Source organism: Brachycentrus maculatus, unplaced genomic scaffold (genome assembly GCF_059751285.1).
Source record: "Brachycentrus maculatus isolate JH-2025_06_01 unplaced genomic scaffold, ASM5975128v1 h1tg000180l, whole genome shotgun sequence".
Classification (NCBI taxonomy): Eukaryota; Metazoa; Arthropoda; class Insecta; order Trichoptera; family Brachycentridae; genus Brachycentrus; species Brachycentrus maculatus.
The window spans coordinates 2,592,591-2,616,305 of record NW_028280931.1 but is presented as its reverse complement, the minus strand read 5'-3'; the positions used below and the strand labels follow the sequence as shown (position 1 = coordinate 2,616,305).

The following is a 23,715-nucleotide window of genomic DNA, read 5'->3' as shown; positions in this document are numbered from 1 at the left end:
TTACTATCTTAACAAGAAATCTCAACAAAACATAACTAGGAATCTCAATGATATCTTAAGGTTAGCCGATTTCTGCACGGAACATGTCCGAGGAAACAAGGATGTACTACTACCACTACCACAATCCTTTTCTCCGCAGGGGTAGGCAGAAAGGATGGAACGCCACTTTCTTTTGTCCTGATAAACACTCCTCGCCTCCTTCACATCCATACATCTAGTCATACATGCCCTCCAATTACGCAGACTTTTGACACCACCAGATTTTAGGTTCTGATTGATCTAATTGAGCCAAGTCCTTTTAGGCCATCCTTGTTCTGTTTTTCTGCTCACATTCGCCACACATATTTTCTTAGTCATTCTCTCGTTATCCTTTCGCTCCACATGTCCATACCACCTCAAAGAATTCTTCCTAATCTTTTCAATTATTCCTTGTTCAGCTTTACATTCCTTTCTTATAACTTAATTTTTAATTCTGTTTACCATGATTTTCCACACATTCGTCTGAGGGAGCGCACTTCAACAGCGTTCACTATGCTTTCATCCTTCCTTTGCCAGTTCTATGTTTCGCTTCCATACAGATGTATGTAATAATAATGGTAATAATTGATAACTGATGTGTGCGTACCTGCGCTCTCAAATCGGAGATGGTTACAAATTTCTTGAGCAAGTTCTTGGGAAGAATGTAAGTGTATCCAGTTTCCTTGATGTCATCGGAGCTCACGTAGATATGGTTGGTACGCAGGTGAAGGTTAGTGGCCGATATGGCGCGCACTCTCCATTCCGTCTTGGAACTGAAAAATAAAACAAAATGACAACAACGTAAAAGGCAACAGAAAATCATTTTGCATAATAAAAAAATATAACAAAATTTCACCATCATAGAATGACACGTGCCCATATGCACTTAGACCATGGCTTGTGCCAGGGGTTCCCAAAGTGTAAGCCGCAGTGCCCTGGTGTGCCGTAGAAAGTAAAGAGGGGTGCTGTGAGGCGATCATCTATCATTATCCGAAACCACAAATATTTTCCTTTTTGTTGTTCTCTATAGCAATTCTTATTTCTTATAAATATAATAAAACTCAATTTCACATTGTGGATATTTTCATTCTTGTGCCTATCTACCCAACTACTATTATTGTAGGTATTGTATCTATTTCTTTCGACGATAATATATATACAGGATCTATCATTAAGTGCTTTCTATCTTTAAATTTTAATAAAAGAAAGTGTGCGTCAGAAATGTAGCATCAACAATATGGTCGCTATAAACTGTGAAAGTTTGAAAGTCTTGATTGAAAGACCCTATATATAGTCACTATATCTATTCCAAATATGTAGCTTACTAATGTAGGGCACCGTGACAAAATACTAAGCTTGTAAGTGCGCCGCGGGCTGAAAAAGATTGGGAACACAATATAGTCATTTTGACAATATGCCCAGAAAGAAAGTACCCTCCGAGGTATTTGAATTTTGCAACAACCTCTCATAATATCTTTAACCTTTCAACTGCTAGTAGGTATTCATATGTCTGAGACCAACATGCCGCGAAAATTGGCCTGTTCCAGAATGTCATAATTATCCCATCACATGTCTGCATGTCATGTCTCAATATGTAATAATTATCAGGACAGATGTCTCGGTAAGCAATAATTATCCCAAGACGTGTCTTTTTAAAAAGGAATACCCGCAAAGCATGGACTTTTAGAGGTATTTCTGCAGGTAGGATAGTAATGATAAGGAAGATAAATGGGAAAAATACATCACAAACACCCGGACCAAATGAAAATAAATCTATTTTGCAATTGGTGGGAATCAAACCCGCGGCGCCAGTGGCGCAGTCAAACATCTACCCAACTATGCCACGGTGCCTGTTTCTGCATTTAATATCTCGGTATGTAATAAATAAATATAAGTGATTTTTATACTTCAATATTTATTTAATATTACCCTGGACTGGTTTCTGAAGCACAAGAGTGATCATCTTGCCTTCATGTAAGTAAAGATCAAGATAACACTGCGCCAATACGATGCAGTGCCCTATGCACCAATGGGTGCAGATAAGGGTTGAAAGAAGAAGGTGTAATAATTATCCCCAAGAGATGTCTCCACATCTCATGTCTTGGTATGTAATAATTATCCCAAAAGATGTCTCTGCATGTCACGTCTCAGTATGTAATAATTATCCCAAGAGATGTCTCCGCAATTCATGACCCATTGACTGATTGATTCATTGCGCGGGTAGTATGGGTGGTGTACTGACCTGAAGGTCTGGCTCTCGTAGTTGCTGGTGGTGCTGGTGATGATCTCGTCCCCGTGCTTGTTGACGGTGCGCGTGGTGGTGGCCGTGAGCTGGCTCTGCTCCTTGCTCTGCTTCTCGATCTCGGCTATCTGCTGGCGCTGCGCTGACGGGGCCGAGATCTCCATGCCGAGGATGATGTCCCGGATCTCCGACTGCGTCAGCGATGCCACGTTCACGCTGCCAGACAATAATTACACCCGTTCAATCCATATCCTTACATTGCATTGAACATAACTTGTAAACAAGGCCACACGCGCAACACAAGAGAACAGCGCTTGTGTAGGTTACCATTCATCTCGATACATCGCCATTATTCATGACAGTGTCCCAGAAAATCTGACAATATTTAGCCAAAATATGAAAAATTTAATTTTCACATGTATTATACAAAAGAAAAATCAAATTTAAAAAAATTTGAAGAAGTAATGACAAAAGTTAGAAAAATATGGCAACTCTACACTAATATCACGTGCATGACAAAGAATAATTAGCTGAAGACATGATTTTTTGCATTTTTAATTTAAGTTTGACTTTGTAAATACCACTATGTTTTTTTTAAATTTTGGGTTAAAACCGAGTAAAACTTAAAAAACGTCTTGACCAAGTAAATTTTTAATTAAACATGGATAGATATTATACCACAAAGTGAGTGCCAAATCAATTTATGAAATATTTTTTACATAAAACTGTAATAATAGACCCATCCACCGATGTTTACTGTTTTTACTGCACTACCCTCAAGAAGGTTTGACAGTTTGACCCAAAAAATGTCTATTATTAATTGAGACAGTGAAAATACTGTTCTTATTTAATAACCGATTGTTTTCAATGCACATATCTCGAGTAAATTGTGAACTGAAAACAGCCTTGTCCGAGCGAAAATTCCTGATAGGATGTGCAAGTTTAAATGCTACAGCGTACTGTCAAATTCAAGAGTTGTCACTGGTACTGCTGACACCGAAATTGAATCGTTGACTATACTCACTTGTTTTTCTTTCCGTAGTCAGCGAGGATGAGATCCTTGAGCTGAACTTCCACCTTGATCCACTCCTCGTCGGACAGCGACGGCCAGATGTGATGCGGCTCCGTGATGGTAGTCTTGTCGGGCTTCAGCAGCACCTTGGTGCGCTCCGTGTTCACGTGGAGGGCGCGGAGGATGAGGATCAAACGGGAGAAAGCCTGTTGACAAAGTTTGACCACTAAAATACACAAACTAGTGAATAATCCACTCTCATGAATGATGAACTGTCATGAATGGTGAACTGTCATGAATGATGAAATGTCGTGAATGATGAACTGTCACGAATGATGAACAGTTGTGAGTAATGAACATTGTGAAAAGCAACAATAAATAACTCACTGTGTATGATGAAATGGTCTTCAGCCAATCATCGTAGAGATTGAACAGCACCATCTGAGGTTCAGTGGCCTTGAGGATCAAGTCACCAAACTTCTCCACCTTGAGGCAAGCTTGGAATGGCAGTTGCAACTCCGATCCCTTGATCACAATATTGGGGAAGTCCAACAGATGCACCTAGAAACATACCATAAATTATATCATTACTATTTTCATAAAAGAATACGACTGCCTAAATTGTACAATGTTTCTGAGGTTTAAAAATATATCAAGAGCAATAATTACCTCAAGTGGATCCAACATTCCCTTTCTGGTTACAATAATCTGTTTGGGCTGTTCTTCAACGGGCAAAGATCTGATCAGCGCGGCAACTTCTTCGGCCGTCTTCCACTTGGCCAACTGAAATTAGTTTAGATTTCAGTTTGAATAATTCATATCCATTAATTCAATATTGAACTACTAGTCGGAAAATGTATTTTGTGACAAAATGTTACCTGTCCGAGACGCTTCTGTCCCGCCCACACCGAGGTGTGGATGATCTTGAGGAACAGCTGCCCGGTTCGAGGGTTGAATATGAAAATGGCACCGTTGATGGGCTTGGTGGTCAGGTTACCCTCAAACGTCTTGTGGATCGTGACTCGATACACGTTTGTGTCGTCCACAAACCTGGAATCAAAGTACAAATCCACAATTAATCAGCTGAATATTTAGAAGTCGTTTATCTACTTATCTGCCCATTAACCCCACTAAAGGATATATGGTTTATGTTTTGCTACAACAATTCTGAAAGGTAAAAAATTATCTAATGAGAATAGTTTTACCGCATATCTTTGCCGTCAAATTTATTTTAAACATTTTGACCAATATTTGCAGTGATGAAATAATATCAACACTGATTGGTTAATAGTTTATAGGGGGTTGGGTAGGAACTAGGCAAGGGCTGTAGCGTAGTTGGGTAGCCGCTCGACTGCGAAACTGGCAACGCGGGTTCGATTCCCGCCAATTGCAAAATGAATTCAAGAAAGATTTATTTTCAATTGGTGTGAGTGTTTGTGATGTATTTTTCACATTAACCTTCCCCATCCTTACTATCCTACCTGCAGACAAGCATTTAAAATAGACGCTTTGCAGGTTATTCCTTTTTAAAAAATATTAAAAAAATAAGAATGAATAAAAAATAACTAGGCCAGATAAGAATTTGAGTGTCTATAATCTTTTCCCATATCGCTCACTCCTTTCAAGAACGTCATAAATCAAAAAACTTGATTTTTCAGAACGTTTTTAAAGTTCAAACATAAAATACAATGTATTAAAAATAAATATCAAGCCACTTATTTAACTTTTTACTGTGCAACAGATCTTTTTAGGTAAAACCTGAATATTTTTTCTCCATTTGAAAAATATTTAGTATATTTAAAAAAATAATTAAACAATACCTTTTCTTCAAAATGCAAAAATAACACTTTCTGCCCTGTAGCGGGTAAATATTAAGTTAAAAATATGGCTCTTTTGCTGGGATATAGTACATTTTCTGGGTATTACGAAAACATGCACAACTCAAAATTGACAATTTTTGATTTATGACGTTCTTGAAAGGAGTGAGCGATATGTCTTAGTATATTTTCGTTTTCAACTTATAGTTAAAGTACTTTATGTGCAGCGCAGTCAAGGGATAACTGGAGAAGAATCATGGCTTCCACAAGAGTCTCAACCCTCAGTAATGAGGAGTAAGACGGAGAAGAAGAATATTTGTAAACCCGTCAATAAGATAATTGATTTTGCAAATTTTACAAAACAAATTGATTACCATATGATTTGGTTGGAGAAGAGCTCTCCGTAGTTCTGGCTGGAGAGGTAGGGCTCGGTGGGCTCGCTGCTGTAGAGCTGCAGGGCCTTGCGGATGCGCTCCCTCAGCACGTAGAGCGCCGGGTTGGCCTTCAGGATCTTGGCCATGGCCTGCTGGATCAGGGGCTTGCAGCCGGGGAACCAGTTTCCATACGCACTGAAAACAGCCATCATAGTTATAGATTCACAACTCACACAGTAAAGGCTTGTTAATTTGATTAAAACAACATTTCGACAAGTCAACACACAACGAAGAATATGCAAATCTGAGTATTTATAGGGCTTACGATTTGTCATAGGCTAGTTTAAATGAACACTTTATACACATGTAACATTCACTATTCTACCCACGATTGACAACCACGCTACTAAATTTTTTTGGAATTTAGACAAAAAATGTTACGCTTAAAATGACAAACATCTGTCTAAAACATGGATTTTTTTATATTCTATCATAAAAAAATTGTAATAAATATTAAGATATTTTGCAAGTACATCCAACGAACAAGTAGTGAAATTTCAAATCGTAAAAATTAGATAATCTTTTTTCTGTATCAAAGTTGCGTATAGTCGAGGTTGCCAACATGGCAATGTGATTGATAACGCATGACTAAAATAGGACGCCAACGTAGCATGCGCGGTAGTTAAATGTTAAGTGTTAATTTTTGCAAAAAAAGAGCAGTTTCAAGTATAAGGTAAGGCGTTTGTAGCGAAATTGTGCGGTTGGTAAGGTGTAATTTTACAAAACTAATAATATTTATTTGAGAAATTAATAAAAAGAAAATTTGCAGTCAAATCAAGCTTTCAGTTGACCTTAGTTAAATTATTAAATTAAAGATAATTTTTTACACTAACATAATCTAAATTAATACTAAGCAGTAAAGGGTTAATTTTTTAATTACCTGTGAAGATTGTAGGCTAAATCTATAGCGATGAGCAATCCAGTGGGTGAAGGATAAATTGACATGTTATCGGTGGTGTAATCCAAGAACTTGGCACGTGCGTATCTTTCAACATCGTGGGAATCATAGTCACCCCAACGCAGCTGAATGTCCATCCAATACTTTTGGGTTGTCGTGTTGTCCATCGTGTCCCTGCAAAAATTCAAATAAGGGATGCAAATTGTCTATGATAAAATTGATATAAACCATTAGAATCTAGAAGACAATCGCCAATTATATTGTGATGATTTCTATGATTTTGCAATAGACAATATTTATATACTTTATGGTTATTTTTATATCTATGTTATAAAAGAACATATTTTGTCTATTTATTTTTCAACACTCACTTGTTATCGGCTAGTAAAGATGGCCGCGACACATTCCACTTGTAGGCAGAGAACAGAAGAATATCAGCACACGATGAATTCATCTTGTAAGATTTCCTGGGATGGATTGTCTCCTTCTGGACCGTCTCAATCTCAAGGGCGTCTAATTCTTGATCAAAGACCTGCAAGGCGTGACAAACCAATGGCGTGATAAATGTGTTTTTTTTTTAATAAAATCGATTTACGCCGTTGGTAATTGGAACAATACAAATGAAGAAATTACCTGACACAGGTCCATGACTATGGACTCGTGGACTTTCTGCCACAAATGGGCCCTGAATATTTGAATGAGGGAGATCTTCAGTGTGGGAATTTTGCCGTGCATGAATATTCCAGTCAAATCCAGTTGAACCTAAAATTTAAAAAAAACTATGATCAACACGGGTAACTTTGGACTCATATGGACACATTTTTATGAGAAAAATGGGGTACAATTTATTTTTTTAAATATTTTTACCAGTTGACAGCTCCGAGTTGTATTATTTTAGATAACAGATGAAATTTATTAACTCAAACATATCCTCTTCTTTTTCCAACCCCTATCCCCACCCGGTACACTTCATACATACGATGCATAGGGCACTGCATCGTATATATTCAGTGTTTTCTTGTTTGTAATTAATGATACCAAGGCGATTTTTCCTGCATTTTAGATACCACTACCATCGCGCCTATTCCCAGCAGGCGTAGGCAGAGAGAATGGAACGCCACACTCATCTATCCTAACATACACTCCTAGCTTCTTTTACATCCATACATCCATAAATCATACATGTCCTCTGATTGTGTAGTTATACTTCAGGTAATAAAATTAATAATAATAATGCCCGGATTCATTGTAGCTGGTAACTCTCTCTTCTATCTAGGAAAGACACTGATAGAGATCTGCTAAACAAATGAGAAGTGAGAATGGAGTATCACATCGTTTTTGATAAGCAAAACCAGAAATTTTCAAACTCCTGACAATAATGAATTAGTGCGGTATTCGCTTCAAATGAAAATATTGAAAGATTGTTACCTGGAAACCGACATACACATTGGCCCTATTGATTGTCGGAGACCACCATAGCGTGAATCTTCTGTTGGGAATCTGGTTCAAACCGGATCTCTGGGCGTTGGTTAGCTTCTTGTACTTCATGGACTCTTCGAAACCTGACGCCTTCTCCCTGCGAATGAAAACAAACACATTATAACACATTTTTTGTTTAAATACAAAATGAATAATGTTGTTACAATTTGTTCAGAAAGCAGTTTCTCTGGGCGCTTGCGGGGAGACCGAGTGTCCCGCGGACAGCACGGTGTTCCGCAATACCCACCGGCACACATAGCTTGCCAGTTTCAGGACTCCTGCGCAACTCATCATATGTGACGTTGGATTGGATGACATATTGCATATAAGTCATCCATACCGTAAAGTAATAAAGAGTAGACTATTTTTGCTTTTACCCCACAATCTTGGGAAATTTTGCTTCACAATTTTTGTTTTTCGGCATGGCTTCATTAACTAACTATCTTGAACTAATATTGAAACGGTATATACACGGGTCTACCAAACAATAAAACAACTCGGCTGCAATCAGTGTTAAACGCAGCAGCGAGACTGATTTTTGGAGTTTCTAAATTCAGTCACATCACCCCGCTATTTCACCAACTGCACTGGTTATGCTTTCCCGAAAGGGTTAAGTTTTCTGTTTACTCATGCATAAATTGAAACATAATATGGCTCCAGAGTATGTAAAAGAGATGTGTATTCAAGACGAATTGAATGGTTGATGGACTGAATTGAAATATAACGATGTATAGAGGAATTTTAACCATGAAAAATATACAAAAGTGGGCGGTAGGCATAAAAAGGTTGACGATCCCCTGACGTATTGAATGGTTTGAAATGGCTTACCAGAAGAGACCCTCCCAGGTGGGGAAGTAGGTGCCCTTGAAGAGGGTGTGCTCGAGGATCCCCTCCACGCCTCCCAGAGCCTGTATCATGTCGGTCCTGTAGTTGTTCAGGTTCCACAGTTTGCCGTCGTGGCGCTGGTGCGTCCACCAGAAGGGGTTCTGCTTCAGCACCTGGAAACAAAGCAACAGTCTTCACCCGTCTTCCTAGTTTGTTCTTCATGGCTGAGGATAATGGTCGCTTCTATTGACACATGCGCCTGGATGCCTGTCTCCAACTGTCCCATTATCAAGCCTCCAGGGAATGAGTCATTTCATTGGGCTCTTCCTCAATGAAATAAATATCAACTGCCACTATTTCTGTATTGTCCACATTGCGTCGTAGAATATGACCAAAGCATTGTAAAATAAAAGAAATAATGGTATTTACCAAGTAAAATTTAAATTAAAAATGGACAGATATCATCACAAAGTGACTGCTGAATCAATTAATGAAATTATTGTAAAATGCATCACAGATAATGTTAATAGTCGCATCAAGTTCACTGATGAGAGAGGCATTGATGGACAACATTAAAATATATCTTGTGATAATATTTAATAATGAAAATTAAGCAGTTTTTACCGATGAACTATTGATTATTAAAAATTTGGTGGAAATTACCTACTTGACTACTATTGGTTATATGGTTGTCGGGGAATTTTTTCATAAAACCCCGATCCTAATTAGTAAAATAATTAGGGTCGTATGCTAATCACAAGTAACCGCAAACCCAATTCCGATCTGTACAATGTTTTTTTGGCATCTCGCGATCTACCAAAAGTAAGTAAATAAAACGCTTATAAGCGTCTCCCGCTCTCTACCAACATTATGTGAAAGACGTTTTTAAGCGTTTCCCACGAACAATGCGTTAACTACAGAATATTAAGTGGTGTTCCCTACTGAAATATTGAATACTAACAATTAGTGAGTTAATTTAGTCATAAATACCGACGAACTATAAGTATGAAGCTATCCGTACCTGATACTGCTTGAACTCTGTTCTAATTCTCCAGCCCTTGTCGTAGGCGAGGGTGTGACGATCTTTCTGGAACAGCGTGTTGATCCTGGGGATACCGCGGTCCCACGAATCTTCCAGGTCCTCTAAAGTCAAGCGCCTGTCAAAGACAAAGTAATGATTATTCAAAATCACTTTTATATGCTGGGATATAGCCAGGAAGAAGTAAGTATAATGATATGCAAAAAATACCAAAACTCTTTCAGTATCTTCACCTTCTTGGAGGACCACTACTGAACTCCGAGAAGGTGAAGATCCTACTACCAAGATAGGTAGTGAGTTACATGACTCACATAGGTCTTGAGAGTGAGCTATGACACAGAGGGAGGTCACAACAGACCTAATATGGCCGCAGTGACATAATCCCTTGACCTCTTTTAAAAAATAAAAAATATAAATGTATGTATACTTATGTCGCTCACTCCTTTCAAGAACGTCATAAATCAAAATTTGACAATTTTCAGTTGTGCATGTTTTCGGAATGCCCAGAAAATGTACTATATCCCAGCAAAAGAGGCATATTTTAAACTTAATATTTACCCGCTACAGGGCAGAAAATGTTGTTTTTACATTTTGAATAAAAGGTATTGTTTAATTATTTTTTAAAATGAACTAAATATTTTTCAAATGGAGAAAAAACCTGAAAAGATCTGTTGCACAGTAAAAAGTTCAATAAGTGGCTTGATATTTATTTTTAATACATTTTGTTATAATTTTAAACTTTAAAAACGTTCTCCTGAAAAATCAAGTATTTTGATTTATGACGTTCTTGAAAGGAGTGAACGATGTGTGTATGTATGTGTATGTGTGTGTGGAATGACTTATAAAATGGAATGACTTATAATATTTATGTTTTTTGTGTAATATATGATGAGAATTGTAATATGCATAAAAGAAAATAAATTAATAAATGAGAAATGACCAAAATGATTGCAGTCCTCACTTGGCAGGGGGCGTACCTGTTCTGGGCGTTGGCCTCCTGCCTCTTGAGCGCATACTCGGCCCACACGCGCTGCGAGTCGATGAACTCCGACTCCCACGGCTGCACGTAGCGGTACAGATTGGGAATCAGCTGGTCCTCGTCGTGGGACATGCCCGACCGGAAGTGGGTGATGCCCACCTCCGTTTGCTTGGACCACCGCAAATCAGACTGTTGATAAAATAAAAAATACCCTTTTATTACAAAGATTCATGACGATACTGGCCATTCAAACATCAGATACTTAATTTAATTTTCTCTCAATGTGCAGCGTGATAGCTGTTGGCAATATGGGTAAAATCCGATACTAGAAATTGTTTATGGATCATAAAACTTAGCAGATTTTGTATGGAGGATAACGAAACGCCAATCCACATTCTCTTTGTGACGCACTCGCTCGCAAACGAAGTCACATCCTTGGAGGACCTCTACTGGACTCCGAGAAGGTGAAGCTCCTACCACCAAGACAGGTCGTGAGTTACATGACACACGTAGGTCTCGGGAGTGAGCTGTGATACAGAGGGAGGTAACAATAGACCTAATATGGTCGCAGTGACATAAGGAATGCAAGATCCCTTGACCTCAAAAAAAAAAAAAAGGTTACCTGAGGAATGAGGACGTGACCCATGGACAGCATTCCCAGGCCGCCCAGCTCCTTGGGCGTGTAGAACACCACGGGCGGGAAGCGGGAGGGCATCTTGGAGTTGAGTCCGATCTTGATCCTGGTCTGGATCTTGTTCTCGCACTTTACCAGCAAGTCCAGCAGCTCCTGGGTGTTCACCACCGCCTCACGGAAATACGTCATCAAACCTACCGAGAAGAGAATATTCAATACATCATTCTTTCAAAAAGATCGAGGAAAACTTGGCATGATCAAGTATTTCAAATATTTGAAAGTGGCCAGGCCAGGGGTTGGATAATCGGCGGGTATGAATGAGGAGATACATAAATGCGGAAGAGGCAACAAAAAAAATTGCAAAGACAGAGCGGTGTGGCGCTCAATTCTCTCTGCCTATCCCTGCAGAAAAAGGTGTAATGGCTAGTTCTTCTTCTTATCAAACCCTCATTCGCACCCGATGATGCATAGAGCTCCCCAATATATAAACGAAGTATCATCTTGATCGTTAACACATGAAGGAAAGGTGATCAGCTCTCTGTTTCAGGTACCAGTCCAGGGTAATATTGAACAAATATTACAGTGAAAAATCACTTATATTTATTTGACCCTACCTTATTAACCTCCCCTAACAAACTTGAATATAAAATAATTTGTAAATATCTTAAAATTAATTGTATAAATTTGTAAAGGTGTATAACTCACTAAACAAACTAACATTACTAATAAAACTAACCCCACTAACAGGAATACTAACACTTGAAAGTCAAATGTAAAAAGTGTAAATAAAAAATAACTCGACACTGGCTATAACACCCAAGATGGGTGAAAAGCCATTAAAAAGAAGAAGAAGAAGACCCTACCCTGGCAATCAAACCCGGGACCTCCAGTACGGAAGCCAAGCATGCCGACCATTAGACTACGGAGCGGATGGCTAGTTAGTTGGGTAAAATGTGCCATTTACCGATGAGTGCCGTGTTCCACTTGTTGACAATCTTGGTGAAGGTGGTGGAGCCGGAGGCCATGAGGATCTGCCGGACTCGGTTGTGGAAGCGGTTGAGGCTCTCGTCGTCCACCCTGAGGAAGCACTGCGCCGTACGCTCCTTGGTCACCTCGTTCTGCAGGTTCCACACTCCGTCACGGTGTGTGAACTCCTCGTGACTGGTCCGACACTGAAATCAGACAAGCTGTATTTAAAACTTGCAACCAACAATAAAAATTAACCCTTTGCCCGATTTGCTCACCTACGGGCAAAACAAAAATGGGCCTTTACGAATGGCACCCTGGCATATTAATATAAGTAATACATCCAGCGGAAGAAATAACTCTAACTGATTTTATCATATTATATTATGAGGTAGTTGAATGTATTATTAATGATTACTTTTTTTAGTTGGTTAGTTAGTTGAATGTATTCTCACTGGGCAGTTCTATGTGGACTGTAGTGGATTCTATCGCCCAATTTCGGTATTATTTCCTATGTTCCCAACATATTTTACTACTACTACTATCATGCTGTTTCTCGGAGGGGTACGCAGAGATGATGGAATGACACACTCTTTATACACTCCTAGCCTCTTTCGTACACATCCTGACATACACCCCTAGCTTCCTTCATATCCATACATCTAGCTGTACATGCCCTCCGATTACGTAGCCTTTTGTCACCAACAGATTTTAGCTTCTGATTGATGTGGTTGTGTCTTTTTCAGTCGTCCTCGTTCTGTTACAATTTCTTAGTCATTCTCTCGTTATCCATTCACTCCATATGTCCATACCACCTTAAAGATCTTTTCAATTATCCTTAATTCAGCCTTACATTCCTTTCTAATATCTTCGTTCTTAATTGTCATACAATATATCATATACAGTGGTACCTCGACATACGAGTGCCCCAACATACGAGTTTTTCGAGATACGAGCCGACGAGCAAGTGATTTTTTGCTTTTAGTTACGAGCGAAATTCGAGATACGAGTTCGGTTTGAAAAAAACACCCAGAAAAGTTGCAACAGGTCGTGCATCTGACCTTTTTAATGACACTTGCCTAACTCATTTCCGGAACATTCTGAGAGGGAGGAAGAAACAAACCTCCTTGGACATGTTTTTTTCTAAACGGCCTACAGGTGAAAGCGAGAAAAATGTAGCGAAAAAGGCAAAGACCAGTGAGGATATCTAATTTATTTCTTTACATTCTCTTTTTTGTTTTTGTGCAATAAATATTGGATATTTATAAATACGTTTTTATTATTCAAAACCACGTAACAAAAATAACTGGGGGTGACATTTTGGAGGTTGGAACGGATTAATGGTAGTGCAATTGTTTTGTATGGGGAAATTTGTTTTGAGATATGAGTAGTTCAAGATACGAGCAAGGTTGCGGAACGAATTAAACTCGTATGTCGAGGTACCACTGTACTTGAAATTTTTTAAAAAAAACTTCTATCTTCATCAGTCAAAGGGTTAAAAAGTGGCAATAAACTTTTTCCAAGTAGCAATTTTGTATTTTACCGAAGTAACCGAGTTTACCTTGGGTAAAATCCTGCACTCAAAACCTCCCATATTGAAGAGCAAGTTGGGATTGTCCTTGGAGTAGACTGATACAAAGCTTCCTTCCCACTGCACTGTGGTTGTGGATCTCGGTAATCTATTCTTGATGTCCCAGAATACGGCTCGACCACTGAAAAGGAAAGACCAACCCTTTTTACCACAAAATACATGAGACAGCTTGCAAAATTACAAAAGTTAAACACAATATCATATATAAAGTAAAAAATTTGTTATGGTGTGGAGACCGAGGAACCAGAGGCCTCAAGGACGTCCACCGATGAGATGGGTGGACGACATCAGGAAGTTTGCTGGAAGACAGTGGATGGGGACGGCGCAGGATCGGGAGGAGTGGAGGCGGAAGGGGGAGGCCTTTGTCCAGCAGTGGACCTCAACGGGCTGATATAATGAAGTAAAAAATTGCGAATGAAATAATCATCCCAGGTGGTCTAATACAAAGACTTGGCAGCGCCTTTTGACCCTAACATAAAATGAAGTTGAGACATTTCGAATTTGGTTATCTATATTAACACATTGCTTACAGTGTGCACATATTTGTGCAATTTTTGAAGCCTTACGTTGCGGTGCTGTGCACATTTTTATGCATTTTGGTTACCTTCAACTTCATATGCAAAAAACACATTTAAACATCTAATTTCTTTTCATGTTTGCTTTGCTGAGCAGCGAATAGACATCACTTTAATACAAAAATATTATCAATTATTTTAGTGCCAGCACCTGTCAAAAAGCATACTGTCTACCAAGAACAAAGTTTAGTATTGAAAAGTTACTGTCACATTCAACAGATGGTGCTGCCATTTAGGTATAAAAAAAAATATTTAAAAAACATGTTTCTACATGTCACAAGTAAAAACACCTGTCTTGGCTGTAAATAAAAATGTGCATATTCAAATGCAACATTGAGTCAAAATTTCAAAGCAATCGGTGAATTACTTTAGGAGATTTTTTTAAATCTCAATATCATTAAAAGTTAAAGCATTTACTTTGTGGTTAGTCATTTTTACTTTCATATACTTTTTTTACAAAAAACTTTTTTTTTCATATAGATTATCAACATCACACATGATATTGAAGGTAACACAATTATATAAGTCATTTTTGACAAATGTCCACTGAGATGATTCGTTTGCGAGCCATAGCCGTGTCACGCAGAACTGTATGATAATTTTGTTCAGAAAGCTGTTTGTCTGGATGGATGCGGGATGACCGAGCGTCCCTGGGACAACTCGGCGGCTCGCAATACCCCCCGGCACACATCTCCCGCCGGTTTAGGACTCCTGCGCTTCTCATCATCACAAAATACCCCGTGAGACATTGGCTTGTTTTTCTGATAATTCAAAGCTGTCCCAGCGCATTCCCAGATCTGATACAGAAGCATCTAGGCTTTCTGACAGACCATCTCATGCAAAGAAATTTTTTTTTAAACCAAATTACAAAATTTATTGAAAATGTGAAACAAAATTGTATCCTGATTTTATTGTGAATTTAGATTTAAAAGCTTTTAATTGTCACTGCCAATCTAAATAAATGCAAGTTTGTATATCCACCACCAAATTTTGTAGAAGTACCCCAGTGTAGGCAGTGAAAGGGATTAGTATTTAGTTAGTTCAGTTAGTCAGCTAGATCCGAATCCGACCCGACATTGGCCTGTACAGACGCCTCCACAACGCCGACCAGCACAGCAGACAGACACGGAACATTGCAAACACATTTACAGAAAATGGTCAGTCATCGAATTTCCCACTCAACCATTATTCATCGACACTATTACGGATCCCTTTCACAAGTAACGTTATATTTATATATTTTTTTCCTTGACTTGTTTTTCTGATTACATTGAAAGCTGTCCCACCGCATTCCCAGATCTGATACAGAAACATCTAGGCTTCCTGACAGACCTGCTCTTGCTAAGCAATTTTATTTATTTTTTTAACTAAGTTGCGAAATTTATTGAAAATGTAAAGCAACTTAAAATATACTACTACTACTACTACTACTATCATCACGCCGTATCACCGCAGGGGTAGGCAGAGAGGATGGAACGCCACACTCTTCTGTCCTGACATACAGTCCTCGCCTCCTTCACATCTATTCATACATGCCCTAGTCTAGGCATCTAGTCATACATGCCCTCCGATTATGCAACAATAATTCCGATTAACTTAAAATATTATTTCATCAATTGATTCGGCAGTCACTTTGTGGTAAAAGCTATCCATTTTTTATTAATATTTTACTTAGTAAATACCACTATTCCTTAAAATCTACTGTGACACGTGTTTCGATGCACTCCGCATCATTTTCAAACGTAAGGTGTTTGAAAATGATGCGGAATGCATCAAAATACGTGTCACAGTAGATTTTAAGAAAAAGTGATATTTACTAAGTAAAACAGTAATTAAAAAATTAAAATTGTATCCCGATTTTACTGTGAATTTGCATTTAAAAGCTTTCAATATCCCTGTTTTTCTGATTAAATATAGCAGGTGTCGCTTACAGGTTGACGTCATGCTTCATGAGCCTCATCCTCGCGTCTCGTGGCCAGCACTTCTTGTTGTTGTAGCCGACAATGTTCTCGTTGTTGGGGTCGGGGTGCTCCGTGAGGTATCTCTGGATCAAGTCCCGAGCTTCCTCAGCCGTGAATCTAGAAATGAAATTTTGTATGAATATCACGTATATCACGAAAAAACATAAACATTAAATAGAATCCATTCGGCATCTTTGAAATTTCACTCTCAATTCTTGTCCAATTATTGAATCGCTGCCAAAGAAGTTTGAGTTTAAGAATAAATTCCTACAGTTAATTCAAATTCTCAATTTTTTCCGCTGCATTTGTTATCTTGTCAGTTTATATGATATGGATATACTGACCCTTATCTGCACCCAACGGTGCATAGGGCACTGCATCAAATTGATGCAAATTATTATATTATATGAAAGCAGGTGATCAGTCCTGCGCTTCAGGTACCAGTCCAGGGTAATATTAAATAAATATTGAGAGTGAAAAAACACTAAGGTTTGTTTTATATTTTAAGTGTTAAAATCAAACACTGATTTTTTTCAAACTAATGCCATAACAAGGCGAAACAACTGTCAATTTTTTTATTATTTATTTCTAACAATAAAATACAACTCAGATATCAATAAATAAAGGCTTTAATCTTTCCCTTACGGTGCTAAAAACGTCTGCGTGCAACGATGATATGTATTTGGAACACTATATAAAAATGTGAATATTCTTCTTCTGCTTCTGTTTTTGTCAGTTGATATAATTTTTCTTTTTTTTTCAGGAAAACCAACAGCTACAAATACATGAGAGTAAACAAAACAATTACAAAAAGCTGGTCTTCACAAATAGATACATGGTATATAACAAAAATGAATTTGCAAACAAACACACTCACACACACATACACATTATATGGATATAGTCTCCGGTATAGTCTGTCCCACCTGAAGTAGATGTGTATCCGGTCGACGTAGCGGCAGTAGAGGCGGATGGGATGCGCCACCTCCGTGGGCGCGTCCTGGAAGGTCAGGAAGTCGTTGGGCAGCTGCGGCGGGCCGGCCATCTCCGAGGCGCGCTGCAGGCCCAGCACCAGCAGGTCCAGCACCAGCCCGTAGTACTGCACTACGAACGAGGCAAACTGCAGGCCGCGGATTATGCCGTAGCTGTTGGTGTGGTTCATGTCCTGCCCAAACAAACATTCACGTTAGCTTGGCACAGACTGATACTCGACACTCGTCAATGCGGTATCATGTGGCATCAGTCGCCACTAGGGTGACCACACCGCATAGTGTAATCAAGGCACCAATTGTATTTCAAAATACAAATTTAATCTGAGAAATTTTGGTAACTTACAAAAAGGTTAAAACAGTACACAAAAAATACACACTAATTTTATGAATATATATATTTTTTATTTACATAGTTTTCTAATGTCATGTCACATATAATCTCCCAATAGTAAGCACATATAATTGTTAAGACATATAAAACATATAGATGTCTCCCTTGTACTTATGTAATTTACATAAGGTATTTTATAGACATACCTAAAAAAATATGTCACTCTTGCTCTAATAGAGTTATCATAGTTTTTAACATTTTGGGAAAACATACATAAAAGGCATTTGTATTGTTGAAAATCGGGTATTTATCAAAACAAAAAAATACAGGAGTTGCGGAAGTATCATTTTTTATTATTAAAATTCATAAATATCTTTTGAGAAATTAAACTTTTCTAACCTTTTCTTCTCCTTAATTAACCCTTATCCCCGCCCAATAGTGCATAGGACACTGCATCATGCAGAAACAGTGTTATCTTGATCATTAAATACATGAAGAATAGGTGATCAACCCAGTGATTCAGATACAGTCCAGGGTAACATAAAATAAATATTAGGGCGTTTGTGCACCACACGGAATTTTACCGTCCGTTAACATATAAAACGGATGATTGGCTTGGATTGGCTTGTGCTTTTGTCCATCTTTCTTCGGATCGGTGCGTGAACACGTTGCGCGTAAATTCAATCACGTTAAACTGTCGTAATCGCTTTCATTTTTTAAAACCGGACTGCTGAATGGTGAAACTCCGTGTAGTGTACAAGCGGCTTTAACGAAACGAACCGGGGAACTTACTACTACAGTATAGAATCGGAATTTATAGTGGTATAATTTTAGGACTATAAAAATGGCAAAAATTTCAAATCATCCTAGTTGTGTATCTACGGACTTTTACTGCAATCCGAGATAAGGCGGTGTCTACTGACCTTGTAGTTGATGACGACGTTGTTCTTGGCGGTCATATAGTCGGCGATGTTGTGGTCCACGATAAGCCGGAGCAACCTGTTGAGGAGGGTGAGATCGATCTTCTCGTACAACTTTTCGAACCGGGACTCCAACAGGACGTTGCACTCCCCATCGCCCACTTCCCAGACGTCCTGCAGGTTGTTGATGCCTGCAACCAAACGCTAAATCAAAATCCCGCTAGAGTCATCAATACAAAGGCATTTCACTTTTCATACTTGAGAAAAATTGTCCCTGCCTTGGGAAGCTCTAGATATAAAAATATTTAAGTAATGTCCTGACATTTTTTGACATATAAAATAAAATAAAAGTGGATATACATATCGTAGTCATACAGGAGAAAGTGACCAAGTGTATTTTTTACAAAAACGTGATCATTGACTATTTGATATCTTCCTAGCTTAATATTACCCTGAAAAAATCCCAAAGGATTTTAAACTTGAAAGTATAATATATTGACTTGTTAAAAATGACTAAGAGCATTGATGTTTATTTTCTTGCCAAGCAAAAGTGACTTAAATGGCCCTCCTGAACATTTTACGTTGTCTTAGTTGGTCACTTTCTCCTGTACGACTGCGATAAACATAGTTGTTTTATAGCATAAAAATATTTATATCTAAATATAAATATATAAGCAGCATTTCATCATTGTGTTAAAGATAACGAAACACAGAAATCAGATCATAGCATGTCAACTTACCGTTCGCGAAACATGTCAATAGTTTGATGTTGCAGTTACAAATGTGTCACTGGCGTGAGGTTTGTAACAAGGGGATGGTATTAGACACATCTCCATTGCCACAACGCACACGGCAGGAACACATTGCTCACAGCGCTCCTTGTTGACAACCAGACTAGAAATCAAGCATCGACCCAAATATGTTAACATTCAGTTACTAACCATCTTTAACACCTACAGAGTATTCTATATTTGTATTTAAAAAATATTCAATCGGCAATTTTGTAGAGTGGGAGGAAAGAACCAAAGGTTTTATCGAATTTGGAAAAAAAAATTAAAATCTTAAATTTTCACTTAATTTTATCGTTTTCATATCCTCTGTTCCTATCCATTAAAAAATATATATCCGAATAAGCATACTTTTTTTACCAGGACGCAGTACTTGTAGATATCTTTTATCAACTGTAAAAGCGTTTAGGAATAGCGAATAGGGTGTGCGGTTACTTGTGATTAGTATACGACCATAATTAGTCATGAAAAAACCGCCTGACAACAATGTATTATAATAAACCCAAGAAAGTAGTCTGAAACAAGTGTTGTAATTTTCCATTTAAAGTGATAAATCACGAATATTTCTTTTGAGCCCTGTGGGCATCGCATCACCGGAATGTTCGCTGTGGAATGTTGAAGGTATTTGAGTAAGGAATGGTCACCTTGGCACCACTTGTAGACCAAGAGCGGGGGCGGCTCGGTGTCGGCGGGCTTGACCCAGGGCGGGAAGAGGCGCCTCTTGTCGGCCTCGTACCACAGGTACTGGTCCAGGTAGGCGTCCGTGATCTTCTCCAGCGGCTCCACGTCGTACACGGGCACCAGGTGCGAGTACAAATCCATGAACTCTATTCCGGTCTGAAAATCCAAATTACAAACTGATTGTGGAAAAATTATGTTATGTTAAGGCCCAATATAAGATATAAGATATAAGATATAATAAGATATTTTTGTATTTTGTTTATTAAAAGCAATAATATACTTGTGGTATGTTAATAAAACACTCTCCTTATCATCCATTGTTTACTTTGTGCAATACCACTTTTATAAACACTTATTCGTATCTATCGGTTTCGGAAAATCGTTCCATCGTCAGGTCATTAAAATAAAACAACGATTTGACATTTTTGTAAATAAATAAAAAAAATCCAATGGATTTGAATAGATTATAGATTAATTTGAAGGGTTTGTGAGAAGGCTTGGTTACCTCCTTGAAGGCCCTCTGGGTGAGCAGGTGGCGCTTGATCCGGGAGAGCGCCTCGTGCGGGTTGTCGTAGGCCTGCTCGATGAGGCCGAGCTCCTCGCGCTGGCTCTGGTTGAGGCGCGACTTGACGCTGTAGGCCTCCTTGAGGCGCTCCAGCGCCAGGATCAGCAGCTTGGTGTCGTGCTTGTACGACAGCGGCGGGAACGGGATGGGCGCGAACCGCCGCGACTCCAGCCAGTGCACCGTCGTCGTGTAGATGGCCACCGCCTCCTCGGGAGATATGTACGGCCCGTCCTGAGGGAGAAACATCATTGTAAAGAGGCATCCGTCATAGACAATTATTGTATTATGGTAGTACTTAATAGTATGCCTTCATGGTGTAATATGGTTAGCATGTTTAGCTACCGCGCTAGATGTCCTGAGTTCGATTCCCAGAGGGGGAGTCAAACAAATATAAGTAATTTTTTCACTGTAATATTTATTCAATACTACCCTGGACTAGCACCTGAAGTGGAGGGTTGATCATTTTTCCTTTGTGTGTTAACGATCAAGATAATGCTGTGTTTATATGATGCAGTGCCCTATGCACCATCGAGTGTGGATGAGGATTTGAAGAAATTTGGATCATTTATATAGCGCCATTTTTGTAAAATACGACCACAAGGGCGCTTCACTTTGAATGAAGTGTTCAGGAGGGCCATTTAAGTAACTATTGCTTGGCAAGAAAATAAACACCAATGCAGTTAGTCATTTTTAACTAGTCAATATATTTACTTTTTAAGTTTAAAATTCTTTGGGATTTTTTCAGGGAAATATTAAGCTAGTAAGATATCAAATAGTCAATGATCACATTTCTGTAAAACAATGCACTTGGTCACTTTCTCCTGTATGACTACGAAATGTAAAGGTGGAGACTGACCGTCGTATCGTAACACGTTACGATGCGAGCATTCAGGCAGTTAGTACACCGACCCGAGTGCTCCATCCATAGTTTCGGATGCTCGGTGATGCTCGCTGTGAGCGATGTTACGACGTTATGTTACGACGAAATGCTCCGGTCAGTCTCCACCTTTAAAGATTCCTTTGAATGTTTTACAAAAAGCGAATAATGAATGATGAATGATAAGTAAATTGTTAGAAATAGGTATTTCATACATTAGTTTTGGAATCAGTAGGAATCGAACCTGCAATGCCAGATATCATAAATTGAGTCGGCTTATATAATATCTTTTTAATGGTCGCATTTACAAAGTAAATATTAAATTTAAAATATTGAAAATGGTACCGACCCTGGATTGTTTTGCGGTGCGACTAATGTGACCTGCCGTTTCAGGGGTGGCAAAGACCGTAACGAAGCAGCGCGTGGAGTCCCACTTCGACCTGGAGCTGATGGCGTCCGTGATGCACGACATTGTGGACATGATGCCCGGGGGTATTAAGCCAGCTCCATCTCAGCGCATTCCGAAATTTGAATATTTGGATAGATAGATCTAGGGAAGAGAGTGTGGCACGGACCTTGAGGTAGTTGTGCTGGCGCTCCTGCTCCGCCTTGAGGTAGAGGCGGGTGAGACGGCCGAGGTTCTTCTTGCAGACGGTCTTGTCCACGGTGGCCCCGCGCCGGATCCTCTCCCGGTTGTAGTGCGCCGTGTTGGTCCACCAGTCGGCCTTCATCTTCACATAGCGCAGGATCATGTTCTCGATGGGCGTGGGCAGGCCGGGCACCTGGACACGCAATGCTCACTCATCAAACCATTCAACTCTCAAATTGTATTATCACCCAAAGATGGAGGCATCTGTCGCTTCCGAAACTAGTCGTAGCAATATGATACTCAAGTGGTAAAGAACAAGTGGTCCACCTACGTGGTTAGTGTGTTTAGCTACCGTGCTGAAGGTCCCGGGTTCGATTCCCAGGGGAGGATGAAAATAAATATTAGTGAATTTACACACTTATTTATTTACTACCCTGAATTGGTCCCCGAAGTGCAGGAGTGATCACCTAGCCTTCATGTAAGTAACTATCAAGATAACGCTGTGTCTATACGATGCAGTTATGCATACACCATTGGATTCGAATAAGGGTTAGAAGAGGAATATATATATTTAATATTATCCTGGACTGGTCCCTAAAGCGCAGGAGTGATCACTTGCCTTTATGTAAGTAACAATAAAGAATACTGCATCAATACGATGCAGTGCCCTATGCACCATTGGGTGTGGATAAGGGTTAGAAGAAGAAGAAATCAAGAATAAAAAATCTATAATATATTTAAGGTGCTTTTTACTGATTTCAATCATTGTAAAAAATTAAACAAATTAGTATCGGGAACAATCGGTGCCAATAAATGGCACTCACCTTCCAGGGGATGTTGGCCTTCCAGCAGCGCCACGCCTCGGATAGGTGCTGCAGAATGGTCCGGGCCTTGTTCTGCTTTATGCCCTCGGGCATCATGTCCACAATGTCGTGCATCACGGACGCCCTCAGCTCTAGGTCGAAGTGGGACTCCACGCGCTGCTTCGTCACGGTCTTTGCCACCCCTGAAACGGCAGGTTGCATTAGTCACACCGAAAACAATCCAGGGTTGGCGTCATTACCACTATTTAAAATAAAAAATTTACTTTGAAAACATATTTTTTTTAAGGAATAACTCGCAAAGCGTCTATTCTATCGAGGCTTGTCTGCAGGTAGGATAGTAAGGATAGGGAAGGTAAATGTGAAAAATACAGCACAAACACCCAGACCAATTGAATATAAATCTTTCTTGAATTCATTTTACAATTGGCGGGAATCGAACCCACGACGTCAGTTTCGCAGACGAGCATCTACCCAACTATTCCACAGCGCCTGCCTAATTATCAAATGGCATCGCCAGCGTTCCACAGGCGTAAAAAACACTTGTCATTAGTGTGTTAATAGGAAAAGGATTTAAAATATGAAATTATGAGCGTAAATATTTAGTTAGAAATATTTTAAAAGCGTCTGTTTTAGATGTTTGTCTGCAGGTAAATGCAGTGAAAAATACATAATAAACAC

At 39.1% G+C, this 23,715-nt stretch overlaps 1 protein-coding gene across 1 annotated transcript in view; it reads right to left on the bottom strand.

The window, feature by feature from the left end:
* Prp8 (pre-mRNA processing factor 8) overlaps window positions 1-23,715 on the bottom strand; it is a 39,971-nt gene that overhangs the window by 4,393 nt on the left and 11,863 nt on the right. The window contains exons 9-32 of the mRNA XM_088262425.1: window positions 23,038-23,219; window positions 22,200-22,406; window positions 20,688-20,978; window positions 20,146-20,338; window positions 18,717-18,904; window positions 17,397-17,635; window positions 16,441-16,587; window positions 13,905-14,055; window positions 12,342-12,549; window positions 11,366-11,571; window positions 10,742-10,932; window positions 9,747-9,882; window positions 8,729-8,898; window positions 7,850-7,997; window positions 7,055-7,183; window positions 6,793-6,953; window positions 6,404-6,595; window positions 5,464-5,658; window positions 4,151-4,322; window positions 3,942-4,055; window positions 3,660-3,833; window positions 3,285-3,478; window positions 2,261-2,476; window positions 626-791 (exon numbers count right to left, since the gene is read on the bottom strand). Coding sequence (XP_088118551.1) covers window positions 626-791; window positions 2,261-2,476; window positions 3,285-3,478; window positions 3,660-3,833; window positions 3,942-4,055; window positions 4,151-4,322; window positions 5,464-5,658; window positions 6,404-6,595; window positions 6,793-6,953; window positions 7,055-7,183; window positions 7,850-7,997; window positions 8,729-8,898; window positions 9,747-9,882; window positions 10,742-10,932; window positions 11,366-11,571; window positions 12,342-12,549; window positions 13,905-14,055; window positions 16,441-16,587; window positions 17,397-17,635; window positions 18,717-18,904; window positions 20,146-20,338; window positions 20,688-20,978; window positions 22,200-22,406; window positions 23,038-23,219 — 4,370 coding nt within the window. The remainder of the gene's footprint in view (window positions 1-625; window positions 792-2,260; window positions 2,477-3,284; window positions 3,479-3,659; window positions 3,834-3,941; window positions 4,056-4,150; window positions 4,323-5,463; window positions 5,659-6,403; window positions 6,596-6,792; window positions 6,954-7,054; window positions 7,184-7,849; window positions 7,998-8,728; window positions 8,899-9,746; window positions 9,883-10,741; window positions 10,933-11,365; window positions 11,572-12,341; window positions 12,550-13,904; window positions 14,056-16,440; window positions 16,588-17,396; window positions 17,636-18,716; window positions 18,905-20,145; window positions 20,339-20,687; window positions 20,979-22,199; window positions 22,407-23,037; window positions 23,220-23,715) is intronic.